Source organism: Embiotoca jacksoni, unplaced genomic scaffold (genome assembly GCF_022577435.1).
Source record: "Embiotoca jacksoni isolate LCO1_2020_lvr unplaced genomic scaffold, fEmbJac1.0.p SCAF_59, whole genome shotgun sequence".
In the NCBI taxonomy this organism is placed as follows: Eukaryota; Metazoa; Chordata; class Actinopteri; family Embiotocidae; genus Embiotoca; species Embiotoca jacksoni.
The window spans coordinates 1009215-1031555 of NW_027185413.1; the positions used below are offsets into that span (position 1 = coordinate 1009215).

Here is a 22341-nt window from a genome sequence, read left to right on the forward strand (position 1 = left end):
CAAACTCAACACAAGTTTTTATTTCAAACAATATCAATTCAACAATTTCACTCTCATAATGTCCATGAATGTCATCGTATTTGGTCTCTGTTCCTCCCCATGTTGGATAAAACCTGATTGTTTTCAGAATTCAGAGACTTCTGAACCCCCCCCCCCCCTTTAGAAACCTCCAGTATAACTTAATGCTGAGAAAGTCACTCTTTGCTTACAATTACAATCTGACTTCTGACACTTTCACCAAGTTCTAATGGTGCAACTTCATGAGTTTTGTTCTGCTGGAAACTTGAGGCTCAGTCATATTTCCAACCGGTACAAAATGGCTCCAGTTGATTCACTTGAACAACGAGTCGATGAAATCCACTTTAGAGTCTAAACACCGACACAACTCAAGGAAACCTGAGCTTTTATTCAAAGGAGTTCACATGATCAATGCCACTGACCTCATTACTGTAATCTGAACTCTTTCATTGTACATGTTTACTTTTGGACTGCATTTAAATTTATATGAAAATATGAGATTTTCAGTGTGCTCTCAGACACTTGGATCCCTCTAAGTATGACTGATAGAAAAATACTGTTTTGTGCAAAGTGATCAGACGACTGATCTATAACGAACAGTAACTGATACCTCAACCAACTACACCAGTAAAATCCTTCTTTAAGTACAGTTTCGTTTTTAATACCCAAAGGTCAGACCTAACAGAAAATATTTAATCATAGCTATACTTCTTTAAAAAGGAGAACACTGTAGATAAAGAGGCAAACAAATCAATCCAGAATAAAACTCGTTCTTCTTCCTGGGAACACTTTCACGTCTCGGCAGAAACAGAAAGAAAAGACAAGCCAACAGAGGAGTAAAGTGGAGAGAAAGAAGTGAGAGCAGAGAGACAGAACTGAACAGAGTGAGAGAAGTTTATTACAGGTAAGATACAGATGAGAGCAGAGGGCAGAAATAGTCCAAACACACACACACACTCACACTCACACACAAAATTTAAGTTTGGCTGGTTGGTAGAAAAGACATGTTTAATTTGTCCTAATCTGAAATCTTTTCACAAAACAAACTGAACTCAAGTAGAAAATTTACAATAGTACCCTAAAAGAAAAAAGAAAAAAACTGTCCAAAAATAACATTTTGCAGCTACAAGTAAGAACAGGAGTGAAAAATAAAAAGCCAGTTTAGAGATGACGTCAGATGAAACAGTGAGTCGGTCTTCTCTGCATCTCTGATCCGACTGTCACACAGAACAGGTTCCATCCTTTTTAAAACTGATTAACAAAATAATCTGTTTTTACAGGTTTACAACAACAACCAATAAAATACTCTGTTCAAAGACAGAAGAGTCAACAGTGAAACCAGGTCACAGACTGAAGGCTGAACGGTGGTCCCTGCAGGTCTCTGAGACCAGAGAGCAGAGACCTGCACCACAATCACATGTTGAAACCTTAACAGACAGCATGAGCATGATTGTGTGTGTGCACGTGTGTGTGTGTGCGTGCGCGCGCGCGCGCGCGTGTGTGTGTGTGTGTGGGTGCGTACGTGTGGGGGTGTGTGTGTGTGTGTGTGTGTGTGTGTGTGTGTGTGTGTGTGTGTGTGTGTGTGTGGGGGGGGGGTTGTGGGGGTGTGTGTGTGTGTGTGGGGGGGGTGTGTGTGGGGGTGGGGGTGGGGTGGGTATATGGAGGATTTTAACAGTAAATGTCCGACTGTTCTATTCTTCAGGGAAACATCTACCTTTGAATCGGGATCGTGACGGACATTTCAGGGATTTTCAACTGTCATCAACAAGCATCTCCAGCTTCAAAGGATGACTGTTAATCCCAAAAAGCTTTTCAAATTCCCAAAGAAAAAAGGAGACTAAACTTTACTTGCTCCAAAATGATTGTTCAGCCATGGCAAAATGAGCAAAGTGTGACTCTACAGCTACATTTTCTTTGAGGATTTCTGGGTATTGAAGTCCTCAAAAACATTTTGAAAGCTGCAGGTTGTTTTAATGTAGCTCGTTAAAGAAATCTCTGCAAATGAGTGTTGGTAATTGAAATGGACACTTTCAGAGACAACGCTATGCTATCAGATTAATGTCATCTACCACCAAGCATGGGCAAATTATATTGTTTCACATATGCAGAAGATGTACCATATGTCCTGACCAACCATCATCCATCAGTGATGTCATCAACCATCAGTGATGTCATCGTTGGTTTGTGAACATTATGAATCCTCCAGTTCAGATTCTGTCCGTCACCATCTTTGCTAGTTCGGAGCGGTTTGGAGCAGGAAGTGACCATATTTGGACGAGCTGGGGGAGGAGCCAGAGGTAGATCTGACTGATCTGATTGGAAACCTGACGATACTACGTCCCGCCGACCGATAGCTGTAACCTGACTGCACCACAGGCCTGTCAATCAAACAGACACGCCCCCAAAAAACGGTCTTGTTGAATCTTCTTTTCTAATGAATGAGGGATTATTTTCAGATGGACCTCCAGAAAACTAATAAGAAGGAGTGACTTTAGCTAACAACACCGAGATAACTGATGGACACATTTTATTCACTTTGGATTTGATGAGAGAAGTTGAATGGGAGTCTATGGAGCCGGAGGCTTTTTGGAGCCGACCTTAAGACACTTCTGCATCGGAACCATTTTTCAGACCCGGAAGCTACGAACACTTTTGTATCAAACACACACAAATTCAACAACAGAGTTGAACAAGCCAGAGCCTCCAGAAGTTTCTGCCTCCCAAATTGTCAAGTCAGAGGCACAGAACTAAACTTTTAGAGTTGACCTGTGACAGCGTTAACCGGAGCCACTCTTTTCCTCTTCCTGTGTTTTGTTGCTTGCTCGTAGCTGCATGTACAAATTGCAGTTGTTGAATGTGTGTTTGAGGCCATATTTTGTGCGAATATCTGAACATGTGAAATCATATAATCTGCTCGTGAGCATGTTTTATTGTGATTGCAACATTAAACTGATGCCCTACAACAGCAATCACTCCTGTGTGCTTGTAGCTGTAGATTTTATTTTAATGCACCAAATTGCAGAAATGAACAGGATGAGATTTGAAGGAGTGAACCTGCACGATGGACGTGTGTGTCTAAAAGAGTTCTTCTAATAACTGGAGACAAAGAGGAGTGACAGAATGACTGGTGATGAGTGTCTACGTGAACGACACTAGTTTAGGGTTAACAGACTATTTTTTTGGGGAGCACAAAAAAATGGTTAAAAAAGTTAAAATAGCCACACAATGAAGAGAAAATCGATAAATCAGTCACTGGATGAACTCAAACCTCAACAGAAAACCCAGGAAGACCCAGAACACTGCTTCACCGACTGATCATCTTGCAGTTGAAAACGGAAAATTTGCATTGAGCTGTGATTTCCATGAAAAAAAAGTGTTTACTGCTTTAAAGAGTATCTTAACACCGGACCAGGTCTCACATCTTATTCACCGTCACCACACCCAACATGATGTCCCACTTCTACAGAACCACCAGAGGTAAAAAAACAAACAAACAACTTACTAATTCAGCTGGTGTTTAGTTGCTCTTTAAGATGTTGTTGGGTTTAAAGCAGAACCACGTTTGGGCTGGGACTGAGGTAAGAACTGATCCTACCGGTCAACAAAATCACGTTGTGGGATTTGGACTTTCTCAAGTGAAAACTATTCACAGAAAATGTTGAAAAGAGGACAAATGACTTCTAGAGACTTCTTCACTCGTCGTAGATCTTAACCTTGAGGGGCTCAGTGTGACGGTTAGATGGTGGACTTGGAAAAGGAAACTTTCAGATGGTGATTCCCTCCCATGTCGTAGTTGTGAAGGTCCATCAGAGCCTGGATCGCTTCCTCTACTGATGACATCTGGATCAAGGACATTTTACGGTCCCTGACGAGGACAGAGCAGAAACAGGCAACAGGCTATTACAGGAAGTAACCAGAGAAGTTCACAGATCATGTCTTCTTTATTTTCAAAATGAGGACATGCATCAATGTAAGAAAAAAGTTTCAGGATAGAAATTGCAGACATCTGTTGTGTCAGAAAGAGCTTCAAGGTGAAGTGGTTCTTACTGGAAGAACTTGAAGGCCTTGACGGTTCCTCCGCTGTTCGAGAACAGAAGGCGAAGATCATCCTCTCCAACTCCGTCCCTGAACACACAAAGATAAAAGGTTCTCAACCAAAGCAGCATGATGGAAAAGTCACCACTGACACACAAAGAATGTAATGTGACTGATATGTTTAATGGTCGTGCTACCGGATGTTGGAGAGGTGAAGCGTTGCTGATGGAGGAAAGATGTTCTGGAAGTTTTTGGATCCTGGCTTCTTAAAGCGGTGGAGTGGTGAGCCAGAGAAATCTGTCCAATGACAAATTATTGACATTAATGAATAAAATAGTATCAGCAGATCCACTGAGAATCCTGGTTGAATGAAGCCTCACTGTGGATAGTCCAACCTCAAACCTCACAAATCTGGATCATCTGCAAAACCTGTAAAGTTTTGAAGTCTTTCTTTACAATCCTTTAATGGTCTCCAAATAAAATGCATTCGGCTTCTGATACACAGGGCGAATGTTCTTTGAACACAGTTTAAGAAGATGAGTTTTCTCTGGAGGTAGTTTCTGTTCTTTCTTTTCCAGATGTCCCGTCATGGAGCTGCACGTCTCTGTTCTGTGATTGTCAGTCCCACCAACAGTTCATGTTCTGTATCTCTATGCTGTCCTTTTCTCTCTCTGCTCTCCTCTCACCCCAACCGGTCGAGGCCGATGCTCCGCCCACCTCTGAGCCTGGTTCTGTTAACAGATGCTCCGTCCACCTCTGATCCTGGTTCTGTTAACAGATGCTCCGCCCACCTCTGAGCCTGGTTCTGTTAACAGATGCTCCGCCCACCTCTGATCCTGGTTCTGTTAACAGATGCTCCGCCCACCTCTGATCCTGGTTCTGTTAACAGATGCTCCGCCCACCTCTGAGCCTGGTTCTGTTAACAGATGCTCCGCCCACCTCTGATCCTGGTTCTGATAACAGATGCTCCGCCCACCTCTGAGCCTGGTTCTGTTAACAGATGCTCCGCCCACCTCTGAGCCTGGTTCTGTTAACAGATGCTCCGCCCACCTCTGATCCTGGTTCTGTTGGAGGTTTCTTCCTGTTAAAGGGAGTTTTTCTTCCCTCTGTTGGAGGTTTTTCTCCCTTAAAGAGGAGTTTTTACCTCCAAGATTATGTGGGAATTGTTAATTGTTGTGTTTCTCTGTATAATGTTGTAAAGTCTTGCTGTAAGGACTTTAATATGTTAAGTGCCATGAAATAAGCCGTGTTGTGATTTGGCGCTATATAAATAAAATTTAATTGAATATTAAACAGTGCTTCCTGTATATTGCAATATTTAATTTTGGAATAATGTGGCTGCTATCACTGAAAATTACTGACTTAATTCATCAGGCACCATCACAACTGGAAAGGGTTATTGTGCACATTTCCTGGTTGTACTGGTATATTTCTGCCCAACTTTTAGATTTTATACTGCCTCTATGCAGCACCTCAGTTGATCCAGTTTAGCTCCTGTCTCTTTGAGGCTCCTGATGAGCCCACTCAGGTTTTATTGGCTACAGGAAGCTGCTCCTAGTCAGACTCCCACTGGTTTATGGATGTATTAAGAGAGGTGGGTGTGGCCCTGCGACTCAACCTTGCTGCTAAATTTTCCTAAAAATATGTGCAGTGGGCTGCACAGCACAGAGGCAAGCCTGGAAGATTCTTGTGCAGCAGGCAAGCACATTTTATTCAATTCAGCAGTCGCCATTTTGTAATGGTTTCCAGTTTCTATTAATACAGTCATGCAAAGACTAGTACTCTGATTTCACTTCTTTTTCTTATTCTTTCCTAAAAATGTGAAATGCCTCAGTACATGTTGAAGGCCGAACAGGATCAGGGATATGTGAAACAACAGAAATTACGTTTTAGGTTAAAACTTTGACAGTTTAACAGACTTGTGACATAACAGAATATAAATGACAGAAAAATATCCATTAATCATAATAAACCATTTCAAAGATATTACAGGGTTCACACTCAAAGTCAAATGTCAACATCCCTGCCTAAAAAGCAAAAATTAAATTACCTAAAATGAACAGAAAAGCAGACAAGAATTATGATTACAATTATGATCACACACGAGGCCGAGTCACACTGATGCAACCAAAGTTCCCTGATATTCTATTACTTGGCCCCCAAAAATGATCAAATTCCCTGACTTTCCCCATTTGGAAAAGAGTTTTAAAAATCCCATGAATCGTGGGAACCCTGATCTTACCAAGTTGCCTTCCATGATTCAGATATCATCTCACCTTTAGTTAGTAGTTGGTCATCCAATCCCTCTCTGGGCAAAGCCACAGTTTGATGTTTGGACAGCGTCACTCTCATCACTTTACCAAACACCTTCTGACCGTTCAGGTGGCTCATTGCTGCAGACGGGAAAAATAGACAGCAGGGCCAAGTGAGAAGTCTGAAAGCCCGACATTTATCTGAGACAGAGACCATGTCCATTAAGTTGTTCTTCACAAAGTGACGAACACAGCTGTGATTTTCTAACCTTAAGACCTGAACCTGATTCTAGTGAGCAACAAGCTCATTTTTAGCTTCACTTAAAAGAGCAGTTTTCTTTGATTTGTATTTACATTCATGTCCTGACTTTCACTCTCTTCCACAAACAAACAAAACAAATGTTTCATATATAATAATACAATCATCTTAATTAATAAAACCATGTCTGGATTTATCTCAATTTCAATGCAAATGAGTTTTATTTTGACGATCCAGAACTCACCAAGCTGAGCCTGGTTGCCATCAGACAGCTGGATCAGAGCGCTGTCCTTTTTGTTGTAGAGGATCTTCACCCTCTGGACATCCCCATAGACCCCTGAAGGTGGAGAGGGAGAGAGAGGGAGAGAGAGAGAGAGAGAGAGAGAGAGAGAGAGAGACCGAGAGGAGGAGAGAGAGAGAGAGCATGGTGGAGGAGAGGACGAGGCAGAGGATAGAACAGACAGAGCAGGAGAGATGGAGCCGACGAAGATAAAAAAAAAAAGGAGAGGTGTGAAGGATGGAAGGAATAAAGTTAGTGTTAGAAAACAAATGGAAAGAAAAGATGGAATCTTCCCATTTAACTTCCACAAGAAACTCAATCAAATGCTTCTGTGTAACTGAGCAGTTTTGTGTTATGAGAGCGGAGCAGCTGATGTGACGCCGGTTAGCCTGAGCGGTGTGAGCAGGACTCAGAGACTAGCCGGTTTTAAAAAATGAAAAACTATAAAGGGGCAGTGGCGGAAGAAAAATACACTTTTACCGAAGCAGATGTGCACTAACCTAAGACAGGATATAAAACCAATAATGCACAAAGAAGAGATTTTAATGGAGAGAATTTTTTACTTTTTGAAAGATCTGTGAAAATCCTGCAGTTCAATAAGTGTGAAGGTAAAAATCGTTGGGCTAGCTGACAGACTAATGGGAATCCTCTGGTTTGCTTTAGGTGACTGATTGGCAGGTGACCCCGACTGCACAGCTGTAGAATAAAAAGCAAAGGTGTCCTTTGACTGCACTGGATTACAACAGCTCGGAGAACAAGGCAAAAGAGAAGAGGTGCAGAGGTTTTACAGCTGGAATGCATCTTAGTGAGTACCAGTGCACTGTCGTGATCAACTGAAGCATTAATGTGGTGAGAACATAAACACTAAAATAAACCTGATGGTTAAAGTATTAAGAGAATGACAAAGAAAACCTGCATCAATGAAATGGTTTCTACACTGCTCTTCACGAATAAACATGAAGGTAAGAGGGGTGCGAGCACCAGAGCAAATCAGGCATGTTGCCAACGGGGCACCTGATCCAGTCCTAAACCTGCTATTAGAATAAAACCCTTGCACATTCCTTTTATCTAGAAAATTGACTCCTATTTGTTTTTGCTCTGCCTTCGCAGCTCTAATGAGGCCGGATGTTGTGCAAATTATTGCCACTGCGAACCGCAGCTGCTTTACATAAAAATATTTTCAGTGGCAGCTTTTATTGTGAAGCAGCTGCAGGGGGGCACATCTGTTGTTGGCACATCTGTTGTTGGCTTAAAATCAGTCAAACTCTGGCAGACTAGTTTCTGAGAGCGTTTAAAGGACACATTCATGATTTTTCAAGTCTGTCTTAAAACAACACTCAGGTGCTCATATTCACATTGAAGCAGGTTGTAATGTTTGTACTAGTCATGAAATAATCCCTTCCTGATGTGAGTGATGCCAAGTCACTCACATTCTCACACACTCAATCAATCAAAACAAAGTGTATTCAAATGTTGATTTGAATCTGACGATGCTTCAGAAGTGGATATCTTCCAAAGTTCTCTTCGTGTTAGTCTCCTGACCTGCACCATGAAAACACTGTTAAAATAGTTTGCTTTTAAGCAATACATGCAAAGTTTGCAGGAGCTTGCAATTAAAAAAAATTCCCACAATTTTCCCACAAAAGATGTTGTCAGCAGAATCTGTGCTGAAAGTATTACGGCATAAAGCAGTCTCATCACCAAATAAAACTCTTGAGCACCGGTCACAGTCACAGACGGTCTGTTCTGGAAACAGTATCCCATACTGAAAAGGTTTAAAAGATTTGACAGGATTTATAAAGAGATTTGTAAAGATTTGATGTGTGATGCTCGGGGCGGTTGGAAGACGTTTTAATGAGCACAATGAAAAAGTGGAATGGTGACAACAAATAATAATAATACCTGTTTCAGTGTTCATATGGTGTTCAATGTGCTCCAAGACAGACTTGTAAAAACTGAGAATGAGGAAAGTGTGGCGCGGGGTTTTAGATACAGATGTGCAGGTGATATTTTGCAGGTCGTATTGTGGTTTTAGGTTAACTGTTATCAAATGAAGATACATTTTACAGATGATATTCAGTAGTAGTGTATGTAAACAGAGGTCCCAGTCAGTCATGTCATTTTACCTGAAGACCCGATCTACAAACTCTGGACAAGACTTAGTCTTTATGGAGTTTTGACAACACATGAATGATTTTGGTGTCTTTGTCCTCATCAGTTAAGTGATGCACTGACCGAACCGACTGTCAGACTCACTGCTCTGGTGATGTAGAGACAGAAGAAGATCTTAACTCTGCAGTGTTCAATATGATAGAGAAAAGCTCAGAAATAGAGAGATATAGAGGAATGGAGTATCCACGACATCACTGAAGAAAGTGAACAAAACTGGATTAACAGAGAGAGATATACAGATAGAATAGTAGAGGTTGAACATACCGAAGAGGGTAAAGAGACTTTGAGGCGTGACCATCTTTAGAGAGAGAGACCGCAGAGCAGAGGACAGGAAGAGGAGGAGCAGAGGAGGAGGGAGAGGAGAGACGAAGGTAGAGATCAGACCGCCCAGCGTTGGACGAGGGGGGAGGTGATGTTTTCCATGATGATGAGGGGTGGAGCAAAGATGGAGAGTTTGGGGGGAGTGGGTTTGGGAAGGGGGTCAAAACAGCAAAGCGAATGTTGGGTTTGGACCAGATTAAGATAAGTGAAGATGGAGGAGAGGAAGGGGAGGCAAAAAAAAAACCAACAACAGTACATCAGGGTAAACGTACATGGGGTGGGGGTGGAGGGGGTTTTACATTACACAATGTATGGCCATAAAGAGGGTCAAATGAAGAGAAAATAAAGTGTGAAGGGAGGAGCAGAGGAGGGAAGAAAGGAGGCAGGGAAGGGAGAAAGGAGGAAAGGAGGACAAAAACCAAAGCAGAGGTCAGTAAACAGAGCATCAGTGGAACATCAACGGAGTCTGAATGATTGCTGGTTCGATTCCAAAAACACACACACAAACACACCAAGTCACACACACACACATTTATTCCAGTTTGGTTAACACCCCCCCCCCCCCCCCCACACACACACACACACACACACACGCACTCCCTGCTGGATGCAATTAACAGTGAGGAAAAGAAAGGCTGGGAGGAAGGTAGAAAATAATACAGAAACAAAATAGGTAATAAATAGTGAATGAAAGAAGGCACGTCAGGAGATATCAAACCAAAAGGGGGCAGCACCATGAAGCAGATGGCTGGAGGTGTCAGGAGCCTGAACAACTACTGTCCATGACTGGCAGATCAGACTGACTGACCGACCAACCGACAGTAAACAACAATGCAACTTCAATTTAACCACTTTAATGGCATAAAAAAGTCCTTTGTGATGCAATAAAACTTCAAATCCAGGAGGATTTACAAAACTATTAATCACGGAACACAAACTAATTTGACAAAATAATGTCCGTTGTAAAATAATAATTATTCAGCAGGATGTCAAACATCCCACAGGAACCATCATTATATAATGCCATCCCTCTTGAATGGGATGATCACTATACTGTGTCCATTGCTGAGATAAGAGTCAAGATTCAAAATAAAAATCAGGACCCTCTCCAGATGTGAAACATTTATGTTGTAGATGGAAAGGCCACAGCACACAGTAGCTAAACTAACCCAACAACTTCCACTTGTCCAGCTCAGATGCGCCTGTGCTGGAAATAAGACACAAAATCCATCCCTGGCGGTTGTTTTACTGCCCCATTTCCAAAACATTTGGGACGTAAATAAAAATCAGAATGTGATCATTTGCAAATCATTTAAACCCATATTTAGTTGAAAGTAGAACAAAGACAACATATCAAATGTTGAGACTGAGAAATTGAATTGTTTTATGAAAAACATATGCTCATTTTGAATTTGATGCCAAGACTGGAAAAGTTGTGTAAAGCTAAAACAAACACCCATTGGAACATCTCACAACTAATCAGGTTACCTGGCAACAAGTCAGCAACATGATAAAAGGAGCATCCCAGAGAGGCAGAGTCTCTCAGCAGTGAAGATGGGGAGAGGTTCACCACTAGGTGAAAAACTGTGGAAAAGTTCCTCAATGTAAAATTGCAAGAAATTGGGATTTCATTATCTACAGTTCATAAAATCATTAAAAGATTCAGAGAATCTGGAGAAATCTCTGAACACAAGGGACGAGGCTGGAAACCAATATTGGATGGTGGTGATCTTCGGGCCCTCAGGCAGCACTGCATTAAAAACACACTATTCTGGAGTGGAAATCACTGCATGGGCTCAGGAACACTTGTGAAAACCATCGTCTGTGAACACAGTTCATCGCTGCGTCCACAAATGATGTTAAAACTCTCCAAAGAAGAAACCAGATAGAAACATGATCCAGAAACACCGCCGCCTTCTCTGGACCGAGATCATTGAAGATGGACTGAGGTGAAGTGGAAAACTGTCCTGAGGTCTGATGGATCAATACTTGAAATTCTTTTTGTAAATCACGGATGCTGCATCCGCCGGGCTAAAGAGGAGAGGGACCACCCAGCTTGTTATCAGCACACAGTTCAAAAGTTTGAACATTTGATAAGTTGTCTTTGATCTATTTTCAATTAAACATTGGTTTACATGATTTGCAAATCATCGCATTCGGTTTTTATTTTCATTTTACACAGGGTCCCTACTTTTTTGAAACGGGGTTGTAGATTTAGTGGCTGAAAAACATCTCATGGATTCAGCACTCACAAAATGAAGAATGGCCACACCACACTCAACCACCAAGTAGTCACTGGATTGTATTGAGCTGCTGCTCTCGAGCTAATCGGTCGCCAGAGAGAACTGTGTGCTTTTATAGCACAGCTGATATGCAGCTCTTGAACCAAGACTTTACCAGAGGGGGCCAGAAATGTGAAAACCACCACTCCACAATGGAGTCCCCCTGACCAGAGACAGGGACAAAGACAGAGACAAAGAGGATCTGAGAGAGAGATGGAACACACAGAAAAATATTCAGTGTAGATGTAGAGAAACAGACAGTCGGTGCACATTTACTGAAATAAACTGAAAATAGACAGAATAAAGAAATCTAAGATCAAAATATAGAAGTATGTAGGTGTTCATGACAGAGAAAAGGCTGGGCTTCAGAAACACAACAGAACTTTACAGATTCGATAGACAGATATCATGTGGTCAGACAAAAAGTAGCTGAAAATATTGTAGGACATTCAAGTTTGGGACCTGTGACAGAGCAAAAAAATCAATCTGGAGAATCACACGCACGCACGCACATATACACACACACAGACACACACACCAGAACATTTTGTTGTGGAAAAACAAGTTCCCCCACGTTCAGCCATCTGTGGGGATTTTTTGGGAACATATAAATAAACCATACACACACACACACACAGGAAATCACACTCTATCACAGTGAAATTGTGCTTGTGGTTAGTGTACCTCTTCATTCAGGTTGGACGCCAGCAGAACCCCGGACACTCCGGACCCGGACAGAGCAACACGACCTGCAGCTGCTGCTGCCGCCGCTGCAGCGCTCAGAGGACTGATGGCTCCTGTTAGGAAGGCAGAAAACTAAGAGCTTAAAACTACAACACTACAAAGACCAACACTGGACTAATATAATAGCATGAACATGTCTACTCCCTCTTTAATGGATTTAAAAGATTTTAATCACTGCAATAAGACTGTACAATAACTCACCTCTGGCAAAATCCATCACACAACAATAACACTGTTGTGTTTTTTCTCGTGTTTAAAAAAACAAAAAAACAACAACAAAGAAACAACGTTGCACTATTGTTTAGTTAGTTTTAATTTAATTTAATTATTCAATTTTATGCTATTTATTGTATATACTGTGCATTTTTATATTTAATATTTTTTACTGTTATTTTATTGCTTTCCTGTACCTATAAATGCAGCTGTAGTGAAATAATTTCCCCTTGGGGATTAACAAACAAACAAACAAACTAACTAACTAACTAACTAACTATCTATCTATCTATTCAACAGAAATATTGCAGCAGAAATTGAATACTGTTTAACAATTAACCTCGTGTACTACAGCATAGAAATACATGCATGGAAATCAGAAGGGGGAAAAACTGAAACAAATCAGAGAGGATGATGTGCTTAGTGCCATGGTATGACGCCAAATTACATTTCAGTTACTCCACTTTCAAGCCAGAGGGCTGATGATCTTTTCAACATCATTTTAATAAAAAACTAAAGCAATCTCATGTCCTATGAAACAGTGATTTTATGACAATAACAATACTATTAAAACTCAGCAAATACAAATAAAGCACAGATTTTCCTTCAACAGATGACTTTTCCACAAGAAAAATTAAATCTAGTTAAGTTGAAGAACTGCAGTTTAAACTAAGGTTCTGCTAATACAAGATCGTGAGGTCCTGTGCAGACAGTTAAATATTAACATCTAACATCTGACAGCTCATTATATTTAGTTCAAGCTATGACTTCCTGCAGAGTAGCAGGAAAAAAAGCCATTCACTGCACAATAAGATAGATAGATAGATAGATAGATAGTTACTTTATTAATCCCACAAAGGGACATTTTTTTCTGTATGTAACACAGGACACTGCACTGCACCCATCTGCTTACAAAATGATTATAATGATCAGTTGTTCATCAATCTTGAGGCCAGTATTTCCCTCGCGTATTGATTTGACTTAATATCAACCAACCTATTTTCCAGCTTTTAGAGAATCAGAGCAGGACGTGACAAAAGACAGGGCAGCAGCAGGACATGAAATAACAGATACAGACTGATGGAAAAACTAAATGAGAAAAATGAAAAGGATAAGTACCTCCACCCTGCGAGAGGGAGAGAGAAGATGAGTAACCTCCTCCACTGGAGTAGGAAGCTAGTGCTCCAGACGGGGTACCTACAAGACATGACAACTACATTTATACCACAAAACACTGATCTCACCTAACAATCCAAACCAGCAGTACAAATATCACATAAAACAAAACCTGAATGAGTAATATGTCAGAAGATGTAAACATTTGTTCAAAACATTAAACAAATCAGATGTTATAGCATCAAAAAAAAAAAAATTAAAAAAAAAAAATAATAAAATAAAATCATTTTTCTGGCTTCTAACCGATTCAAATGCAGGTACGAGATAAAAAAAAAAAAAATAAAATAAAAAAAAAATTGTAACGATGCAAAACTGCCTGGTTTCACCAAGCGGCAACCAACAGTGACGTCACCCGTTGGTTTGTGAACGTTATGAATCCTCCAGTTCAGATTCTGTCCGTCACCATCTTTGCTAGTTCGGAGCGGTTTGGAGCAGGAAGTGACCATATTTGGACGAGCTGGGGGAGGAGCCAGCGGTGGATCTGACTGGAAACCTGACGATACTACATCCCGCCCACCGATAGCTGTAACCTGACTGCACCACAGGCCTGTCAATCAAACAGACACGCCCCCAAAAACAGGTCTTCTTGAATCTTCTTTTCTAATGAATGAGGGATTATTTTCAGATGGACCTCCAGAAAACTAATAAGAAGGAGTGACTTTAGCTAACAACACCGAGATAACTGATGGACACATTTTATTCACTTTGGATTTGATGACAGAAGTTGAATGGGAGTCTATGGAGCCGGAGGCTTTTTGGAGCCGACCTCTAGTGGCACTCGCTGGTATTGCAGCTTAAGACACTTCTGCATCGGAACCATTTTTCAGACCCGGAAGCCAGGTCCACTTGTATATACAGTTTATGTTTAGGGTACACGCCTGTATCACCTTTTCTCTATTTCTTGTGTGATGTTTGGTAGCCAGAGCCAGCATGTCTGTTGAGGTGTGACGTGGTAAAGACAAAGTTTTGGAAACAGTGGCAATACTGGTTTTCATCAAGTTGCTCTAATTTTTCTAATTCTGAAACTCTCCTATACAAGTTGTGATGACAATGTGGCAGTGGATTTTAAACAGAAAGGGTGAGGATGTATTGATCAGAGTGGTTCAGCCATCTTGTGTCTTTCCCATTCAACCTGTCTTTAGCTTCACATTCCTGCTCTCAGGCGAGCCCATGATTGAGCAGCATGACTGGCAAAAGAATGACCTGGAGGACGTCTTTTATTCAAAGTGCATGAATGAACCCTGCTTTACTTAAAACTGGCGTGCTATTTCTGAATAATCTTGTTGACATCAGACATTTTGAAGTGTGATAGTAGAGAAGGATGGATACCCTGGAGGGTCATATGATTGGATGTTGTGTAGGCAGATGAAGATAGAGGTGTACTTACCCAATAGGGAATGATCCTTGTTGGTTGACTCTCCGTCTCCTGTGGGAAGGTCAGGCCTGGTGTAGTCTCGACTCTTGTCGTTGTTGTATTTGACGTTGAGGTTGACCAGTTTACTGAAGTCTATCCGCAGAGTGCAGCATGAATTATAGATATTCTGTCCATCCAGAGACTACAGCAGCAGGGATAAGAAGGGAGACAGATTTTTGTTTAAATGTTTTTCATCCAGTCTGTTTTATGCCAATAATAGCTGTCAGTGCACCTTAGAGGCCAAAACGGATATTATATTTAGTTTAATATTTTTTGGTACTTTTTCGTTTGATAAAGAAACTACCTTCTTTCACTCCCCTTCCGACCTATCCAACTCATCAATTTTAGATCGCTTATCTCCTATTTTCCTGCAAATCCCTTTTGGAGCTGGTGGGTCGCACAGGTCCTACTTAAGGCCCTGTGGATATCTGACCAACGTAAATGCCTAAACTGTACGCGAGTCTATTGGTCAATGCCTGGTCTCTATTATAAATATCTCCCTGCAATCTAGATGTGTCACAATTTATTTTAAAAATGCAGTTGTTTAGCATCTTATGTAAAAAAAACTAACATCGATCCATCCTATCCTAAAAACGAAATGCCAATATTTAAACTGCCTTTTATCTCAGAAATGTCTAGAGAAAGTTATTAAACAGCTGTTCAATGCTGTCCTGACCGCACACAATATTTTAGACAAATTCTTTTTGTCAAAATAACAGTCTCCAATGACATAATAAATGCTTCTGATGTGGGTGAAAGCTCCGTTTTTGGCACTGCTGGATCTTAGTGTTGCATTTGATCCTGTAGATCACAGTGTCTTGATTGAAAAGTGTTGGCAGTGGGTGGAGATCTGTGGACTGGTGCACCTCCTTTCTCTGAGATAAAACTTATTCTAGCAAATTTAAATGTATTTAATATTTGTGTTTCAAACTGTCTTGTTTGCCGAACTGTATGATTATTATTAAGGAATGGTAGCCTGGCGACTTTTTACAGATAAATGCAAATAAAAACAGAGGTTGTCATTATTGCTTCAGACAGTACACACCAATCAGCCACAACATTAAAACCACTGACAGGTGAATCATAACATATATTATAACAGCCAAACAATAAATAATCCCCTCAAAAGGATATTAATGTTCAGTGGTTAATCAATCTGAATGAGAGAGGTGCTGATATATTTTAAGTCATTTTGGAAACTGTAATTTGTGGTGCTTCTAAAGTGAACTGATATTTACTGACAGGTGTTCCTGATATTTTATCATGCCAATTCATTTAAATTGGAAGGACAAAATATTAGGAACACATCTGAGTGACATTTCTGCACTGGCTGGATAAATGTAAACCGAGCCAGCTAACTTCCAGTGTAGCCCAGAGTTAACCTGGATGGGGACAAAATAATTCAATAATATGGCTCCTAAGTACTTTCTAAAAAGTTATCGGACTGTAATGTCTCTCCATTCAGTTCCTTCGCTCGCGTAGTTTCTGTTCTTTCTTTTCCAGATGTCCCGTCATGGAGCTGCATGTCTCTGCTCTGCGCTTGTCGTCTCCACCAACAGTTCTTCTCTTCTATCTCTATGCTGTCCTTTTCTCTCTCTGCTCTCCTCTCACCCCAACCGGTTGAGGCAGATGGCCGCCCACCTCTGATCCTGGTTCTGTTAACAGATGCTCCTCCCACCTCTGATCCTGGTTCTGTTAACAGATGCTCCTCCCACCTCTGATCCTGGTTCTGTTAACAGATGCTCCTCCCACCTCTGATCCTGGTTCTGTTAACAGATGCTCCTCCCACCTCTGAGCCTGGTTCTGTTAACAGATGCTCCTCCCACCTCTGAGCCTGGTTCTGTTAACAGATGCTCCGCCCACCTCTGAGCCTGGTTCTGTTAACAGATGCTCCGCCCACCTCTGATCCTGGTTCTGTTGGAAGTTTCTTCCTGTTAAAGGGAGTTTTTCTTCCCTCTGTTGGAGGTTTTTCTCCCTTAAAGAGGAGTTTTTACCTCCTAGATTATGTGGGAATTGTTGAATTGTTGGGTTTCTCTGTATAATGTTGTAAAGTTCTGCTGTAAAGACTTTAATGTGTTAAGTGCCATGAAATAACCTTTGTTGTGATTTGGCGCTATACAAATAAAATTGAATTGAATTGAATTGAATAATGATCATATGGAGTAAAAGTATGTGGCTATGATAAAGGCTATGGTTGCCGTAAGATTTTCAATGACAGTTTTGTGGTTTGAGATGACAACAAAGACTAACAGTGAATATCAGTCAGTCTGAGCCAAAAACAAACTCATCAAAGCTTTAACAAATGAATGCGAACATAATAACCTAGATTTCTTCAGGTTACTATTGTATGAGTCATAGTTTTCATTTATGTGTGATCTCACCAGTTTAGCTTGTTGTGCGTTGACAGGGTCACTGAACTGCAGAAGAGCCTGAAACTGGTTGTTCTTGGTGAAAGTTATAATCTTCATTACAGTCCCAAACTTGCTGAAGATCTGCGGGGGAGGGGGGATTAATTTATAGAGAAAAGTGCAGAAACATGGTTAAGCTTGAACTGAGTTCACTGAAATACATTTTTGTAACATTACAGTTGAAGCTATATAGATACATGTAGTGCTGCACCGGTTCGAGTTTTCACTGTAGTATAACTGGATAATAATCCTCTATATGGTATTTATTTTCTAAATAAAACACTTTCATGTAAAAGTAGGATTTGACTGTTGTACTTGTTGAGGTGGAGCTCTTTTGAACTATTTTGCATCCACCTGCAACTAATGATTAATGTCATCATAGATTAGTCTGATGATTATTTTCTCTAATAATTGATTGATTATTTGGTTTGTAAAACTAGTGAGATTTGCCGTCACAAACAATTGTCGGAAAAAATTATCAAAACATTTGCCAATTGACTGAAGGTGCGTGACAGGGCAGCCCGACTCATCCTGTCTCAACCTTTAACTCACTTATGTCCTCTGGAAGCCACTTTGTGTCCACATTCTTTGCAAACTGTATATTTGTCCTTGAGGACAACTCCATGTTAATTTTTAGGACATCTAAAGTAATCCCACACTGCTGCTTTTAAAGTACTTCTTCAGAGGATGTGGATCAGTGATATAATCAGTCCCATTTTCTCTGCTGAATATGTGTGTGTGTGTGTGTGTGACATCAGTTACTGAGTGTGACAGAGGAAGGAAGGAGATGTGGTCTGCAAGCTGCGGCGGAGATTCTCTAATCAGAAGGAAGCACAGTATGACAATCACCGACGTTCATACCATACTGTACTGCTGCAACCCTGGACATGCGAGTTACCAACTAATATGGACTTTTGAAAGGCATCACACAAAATCTGAAAGGGTTGAGATCATCCATGTAATGTTCATTTCTTTGTTTAGTCTTTTTTTGTGGCCTTAACATGATGGAAAAGGTCAAACTTGTTCATGAGCTGTGTAAACTAATCAGACTGGAGGATCTAAGTGTTCAGGTTTTACCTGTTGTAGGACGTCCAGTGTCACAGGATAAAACATGTTGTCGATTATGATTCGCAGGACGGGGCTGGGAGGTGGATTTAGATCCAAAACTCCTGGATCAGAGGAGGGAGAGCTTCCATCCTGAACTGCTGACACCGCCTGCAGCACCGCCTGGGCCCGCTGGGAGGGAACAACACAGGAAACAGGTGGAGAAGAGCCACGAAGGAGTACATCAACCTAATGCTGGGTTGGTTGAAGAACAATGTTCAGTGTACAAATACATGTTTGTGTATACCTGGTTCAGAGCCGAGTCTGTTTTCAGTTCCTTGTGGTTGGAGTACTGGATGAACACAGGAGTGTTTCTCACCTTAAAGGAATAAGATCACACAAGTCACTTACTGCCTTACAACTACAACAGAAAGTATTAGTTATGTACAAAGTGAATAAACCTTTCAGACCTGTGGTGTCACAGCTGTGTAGTAGTTCACCATAGTAATGGCTGCCTCCTCGGTACCCAACTCCAGAAATGCCTGAAAAAGATAGAGCCAGTTCAACCTAGCCAATCACCTCCAGGACACCGAGCTTCATGCAAGTATCAGTCTTACACGACACATATGGTCACGAGTTTTCTCTCCTTAGTATGGAAAATGTAATGCAAAGTGTACGTTCAGCTCATCCCGTTATTCTCATCATTGTTTCCAGAGGGTTTTTTTCCCCATGTTTTAGGTTCTAGGAAAGTTCTGTCTCGTGGTCTCCATGCAGGTCGTTGTCCAGTTTTACCTTCTGTCGTGCCTCTCACAGTAACATCTCCATCTGAAGGATGTAATAGCACCGACTCTCATCTGACCAACATACACTGTCATTTGAATGTCTAACAGCAGGATTTGAAGCTGAATGGAGTGACATTCTTTTCACTCTTTGGTGAATAAAGCAGAATAAGCAGCCTCACATTGTAATTTTAGGAGCCTGGATTCTGCTACTATTTCATGCTATTTTCATGAACAGCTAATATTAGCAGCAAATCTTAAAGAAAAAAAAGTGAGACAAGTTTGGAAAAACAATATAAATGGTCTTGCATGGAGCCTAATGAGGACCACATTATTCTCTTTAGAATAATAATAATAATTTGATGGGAGTTTTGCCACAGTTTACCTGGTTTTTCCCCTTCAGCATCAGTATGTTGGTGACCTTTCCGAAGGGAAGTCCCAGAGCAATGACTTCAGTCTCTGACACTTCACTGGGAAGTTTTCTGATGTGGAGGACTCTGGAGGGAGGCGATTCATCCAGGCGCTGTTTCTTACTGTCGCTGCCGTTCGCTGAACATGGAGACACACACACACACACACACAGACACACACAAATATTTTAAATATGACACAACACAGGATTCTGCTATTATTTCATGCATAGAAAAGATAATCAGCAATGACTTGATGACTCAACTTGTCTTTACAGTCATAAATCAAGCAAAGATTCCCAACATTACTTTGATTCAGCTTCTGAATACTTGGGCCCCTGAAATACTTGTTAAGCACAACAAGCGGTTTGATTATATTACTTTAGAAGACCAAATATTAAATTGAGAATATAATCATTAGTTGCAGACCTCCAGGTGTAAATGATGTCACTTTACACACCCAGAAAGTTAAATCTATTCCTAAGTAAGTCATAAAAGAGCTGTTAAGTATAATTTAATTACTTCCACATCTTTACCCACACATGTAATGTTAACATATATTTCTAAATAAAACATGCAAAAAAAGTTTTCATATCTCTTTCAAATAATTTACGACAATATAATTTTCTATTTCTCCCGAAAAATATTGCTTTTCTTTCTTTTCTTCTAATTGGACATTTTTCTTTTTTGGTGCCATCATCTCATGTCCTTGACACATGAAGGATATAAGACACAACATGCAGTTATCAGGTGTTTGAGCTCCATTTCTTTCAATCTCATGCTCATGAACTCACCAGTCATTGAGGTGGGGCTGCTACCGTACATGTTGAGCTCATCTGAGCCTCTCTGGAAACAACAAAAAAATGAAGAGTTAAAATGTTCTTTACATACAGATAGTATCGATAGATATAGGTAGATAATATCATACAGACATGTGCTTTTAGGTAAAGATAAGTAATGCAGCTCACCTTCACACCAACCGCAACATCACTGCCAACAGAGAGAATGCAGAGAAGAGATTAAAGATCAGGAAAAGAGAAAATACGTCTTGGCAGTCAGAGTTTTACATTTTCTAAACACCGTACAAATCTACACTGTTTTCACAGTTTTATAGTTTGGTAAAACTTTAAAGGTTCTGGTTCTGGTAAAGTCTTAACCCACATGCCATCCATCTGTACAGATGCAACTGGTGGTGAAACCTACAAAGCTTTAAAGAGAAATCATACAGTCTGAGTGTTGAAATGCATCTGCACTTTTTAGACCTTTAGTTTTTGGTTTTCATTTTAGATTCTGATCACTTGTCAGATTCGAGCTCCTCTCATCCAAGTGAGACGGATAAATGAGTGTCACCTTGTTGTGATGGCTTTTAATTATATCATGACATATGGACCGGCTATATACAGCAATTAAAAGTTCCATACGTGTACATATTCAACAATGCTTCAACGCACTGATGTTGGTTCATTTAATCCCCTTTTGTCGCTGCCAACATTTACAACACAGCAACAGATTCCTCATAAATACATCTTATATTCATCACTGTGATTCAAAGGGACTTTTAAAACTGGAGTTTGTGTTATTGGTCGTTGCCGTTGTTCACTCTTTGTTCTGTAATGTTACATGTCGTTGTGTCTCTGAATGCACAAACAGAACATGCATTCACGTTTCAGGCATCTGCTCTTATAAATAAATAGCTAAGTTGTAAACAACAGAGGTTGCGTGTCGCTCACATAAGCTGCAGACAAAGGAGCCGTTCAGGTGAAACTAAGCTCGCAGCACCGAGTGACAGGTTGCATGACGCGGTTCATTAAGAACACACGAATAACTAATAGCTTACAAAAGCCTTAATAATCATCAATAACGGTCCCCATTCATCATAAACCCACTTAAAACCTAAATTACACGCAGTGTTAGCTATATTAATGAAGCTAGCTAACGTCAACATGGATTTGACCCTCGACACAAGGTTCGTAGTAAAATGATCTTGGTTGCTGCCTTTGACGGACAGCTCGCTCACTTTAACGCCGCCGAAGTGAGAAGACGCAGATGGTCGTTAGTTCTGCTCTTGGACCTTGTTCTTCCGTGAACTGACACCTCCATACAAACACGACAACATCAAAGCAGCACATTTCTTGCTTGGCTGTCGTTAGCACGCTAACGTCATGTTCCTCTCAGTCCACAGTATCAAGGTTTACAGCGCAGCTAACATTTAGCACGTCTTCAAGCGAAGCCGAGGGCCTGGCTCATTCCGACTACGCCCCATGCAGAGCTGCGGGGGAAGGTGATCAGTGATAGAAGCCCGTTTACCCGTCCATTGCAGCTCTTTGTCCTCCTCAGTCTGTTGATAATTCAGCACACTTCGATGCGAACACTGGGAGCAAAATGGGCGTTCTTCCTCTACGACTTCTTCTCTGGGATTTTAAGGGCAGCTGGCGTCCTGAACGTTGTGCTACTGCCATCTACTGGAGGTGGTTAACAACTGCAGTTTTCAATACGTCCGACACTCATCAGTCCTGCTCTTATTTGGAAGCATC

General features: G+C 40.9%; 1 protein-coding gene across 2 annotated transcripts; it reads right to left on the reverse strand.

The window, feature by feature from the left end:
* Positions 1 to 894: 894 nt before the first annotated feature.
* LOC138212722 (polypyrimidine tract-binding protein 2-like) lies at positions 895 to 22205 on the reverse strand. 2 transcript variants are annotated; one of them, XM_069173227.1, is made up of 17 exons: positions 22115 to 22205; positions 20776 to 20797; positions 20602 to 20653; positions 19783 to 19946; positions 19089 to 19160; positions 18926 to 18997; positions 18652 to 18810; positions 17548 to 17658; positions 15140 to 15308; positions 13696 to 13773; positions 12304 to 12416; positions 9281 to 9314; positions 6809 to 6901; positions 6330 to 6446; positions 4251 to 4350; positions 4066 to 4143; positions 895 to 3883 (listed from the first exon to the last, which is right to left on the reverse strand). In XM_069173227.1, exons 1-17 carry the CDS (start codon positions 22120 to 22122, stop codon positions 3754 to 3756), a joined length of 1572 nt encoding a protein of 523 aa, XP_069029328.1. In that variant the 5' UTR covers positions 22123 to 22205; the 3' UTR covers positions 895 to 3753. The 2 variants fall into 2 exon arrangements, with proteins under 2 accessions (XP_069029328.1, XP_069029327.1); XM_069173226.1 differs by lacking the exon at positions 22115 to 22205 and adding an exon at positions 21825 to 22108.
* Between the last annotated feature and the right edge of the window lie 136 nt (positions 22206 to 22341).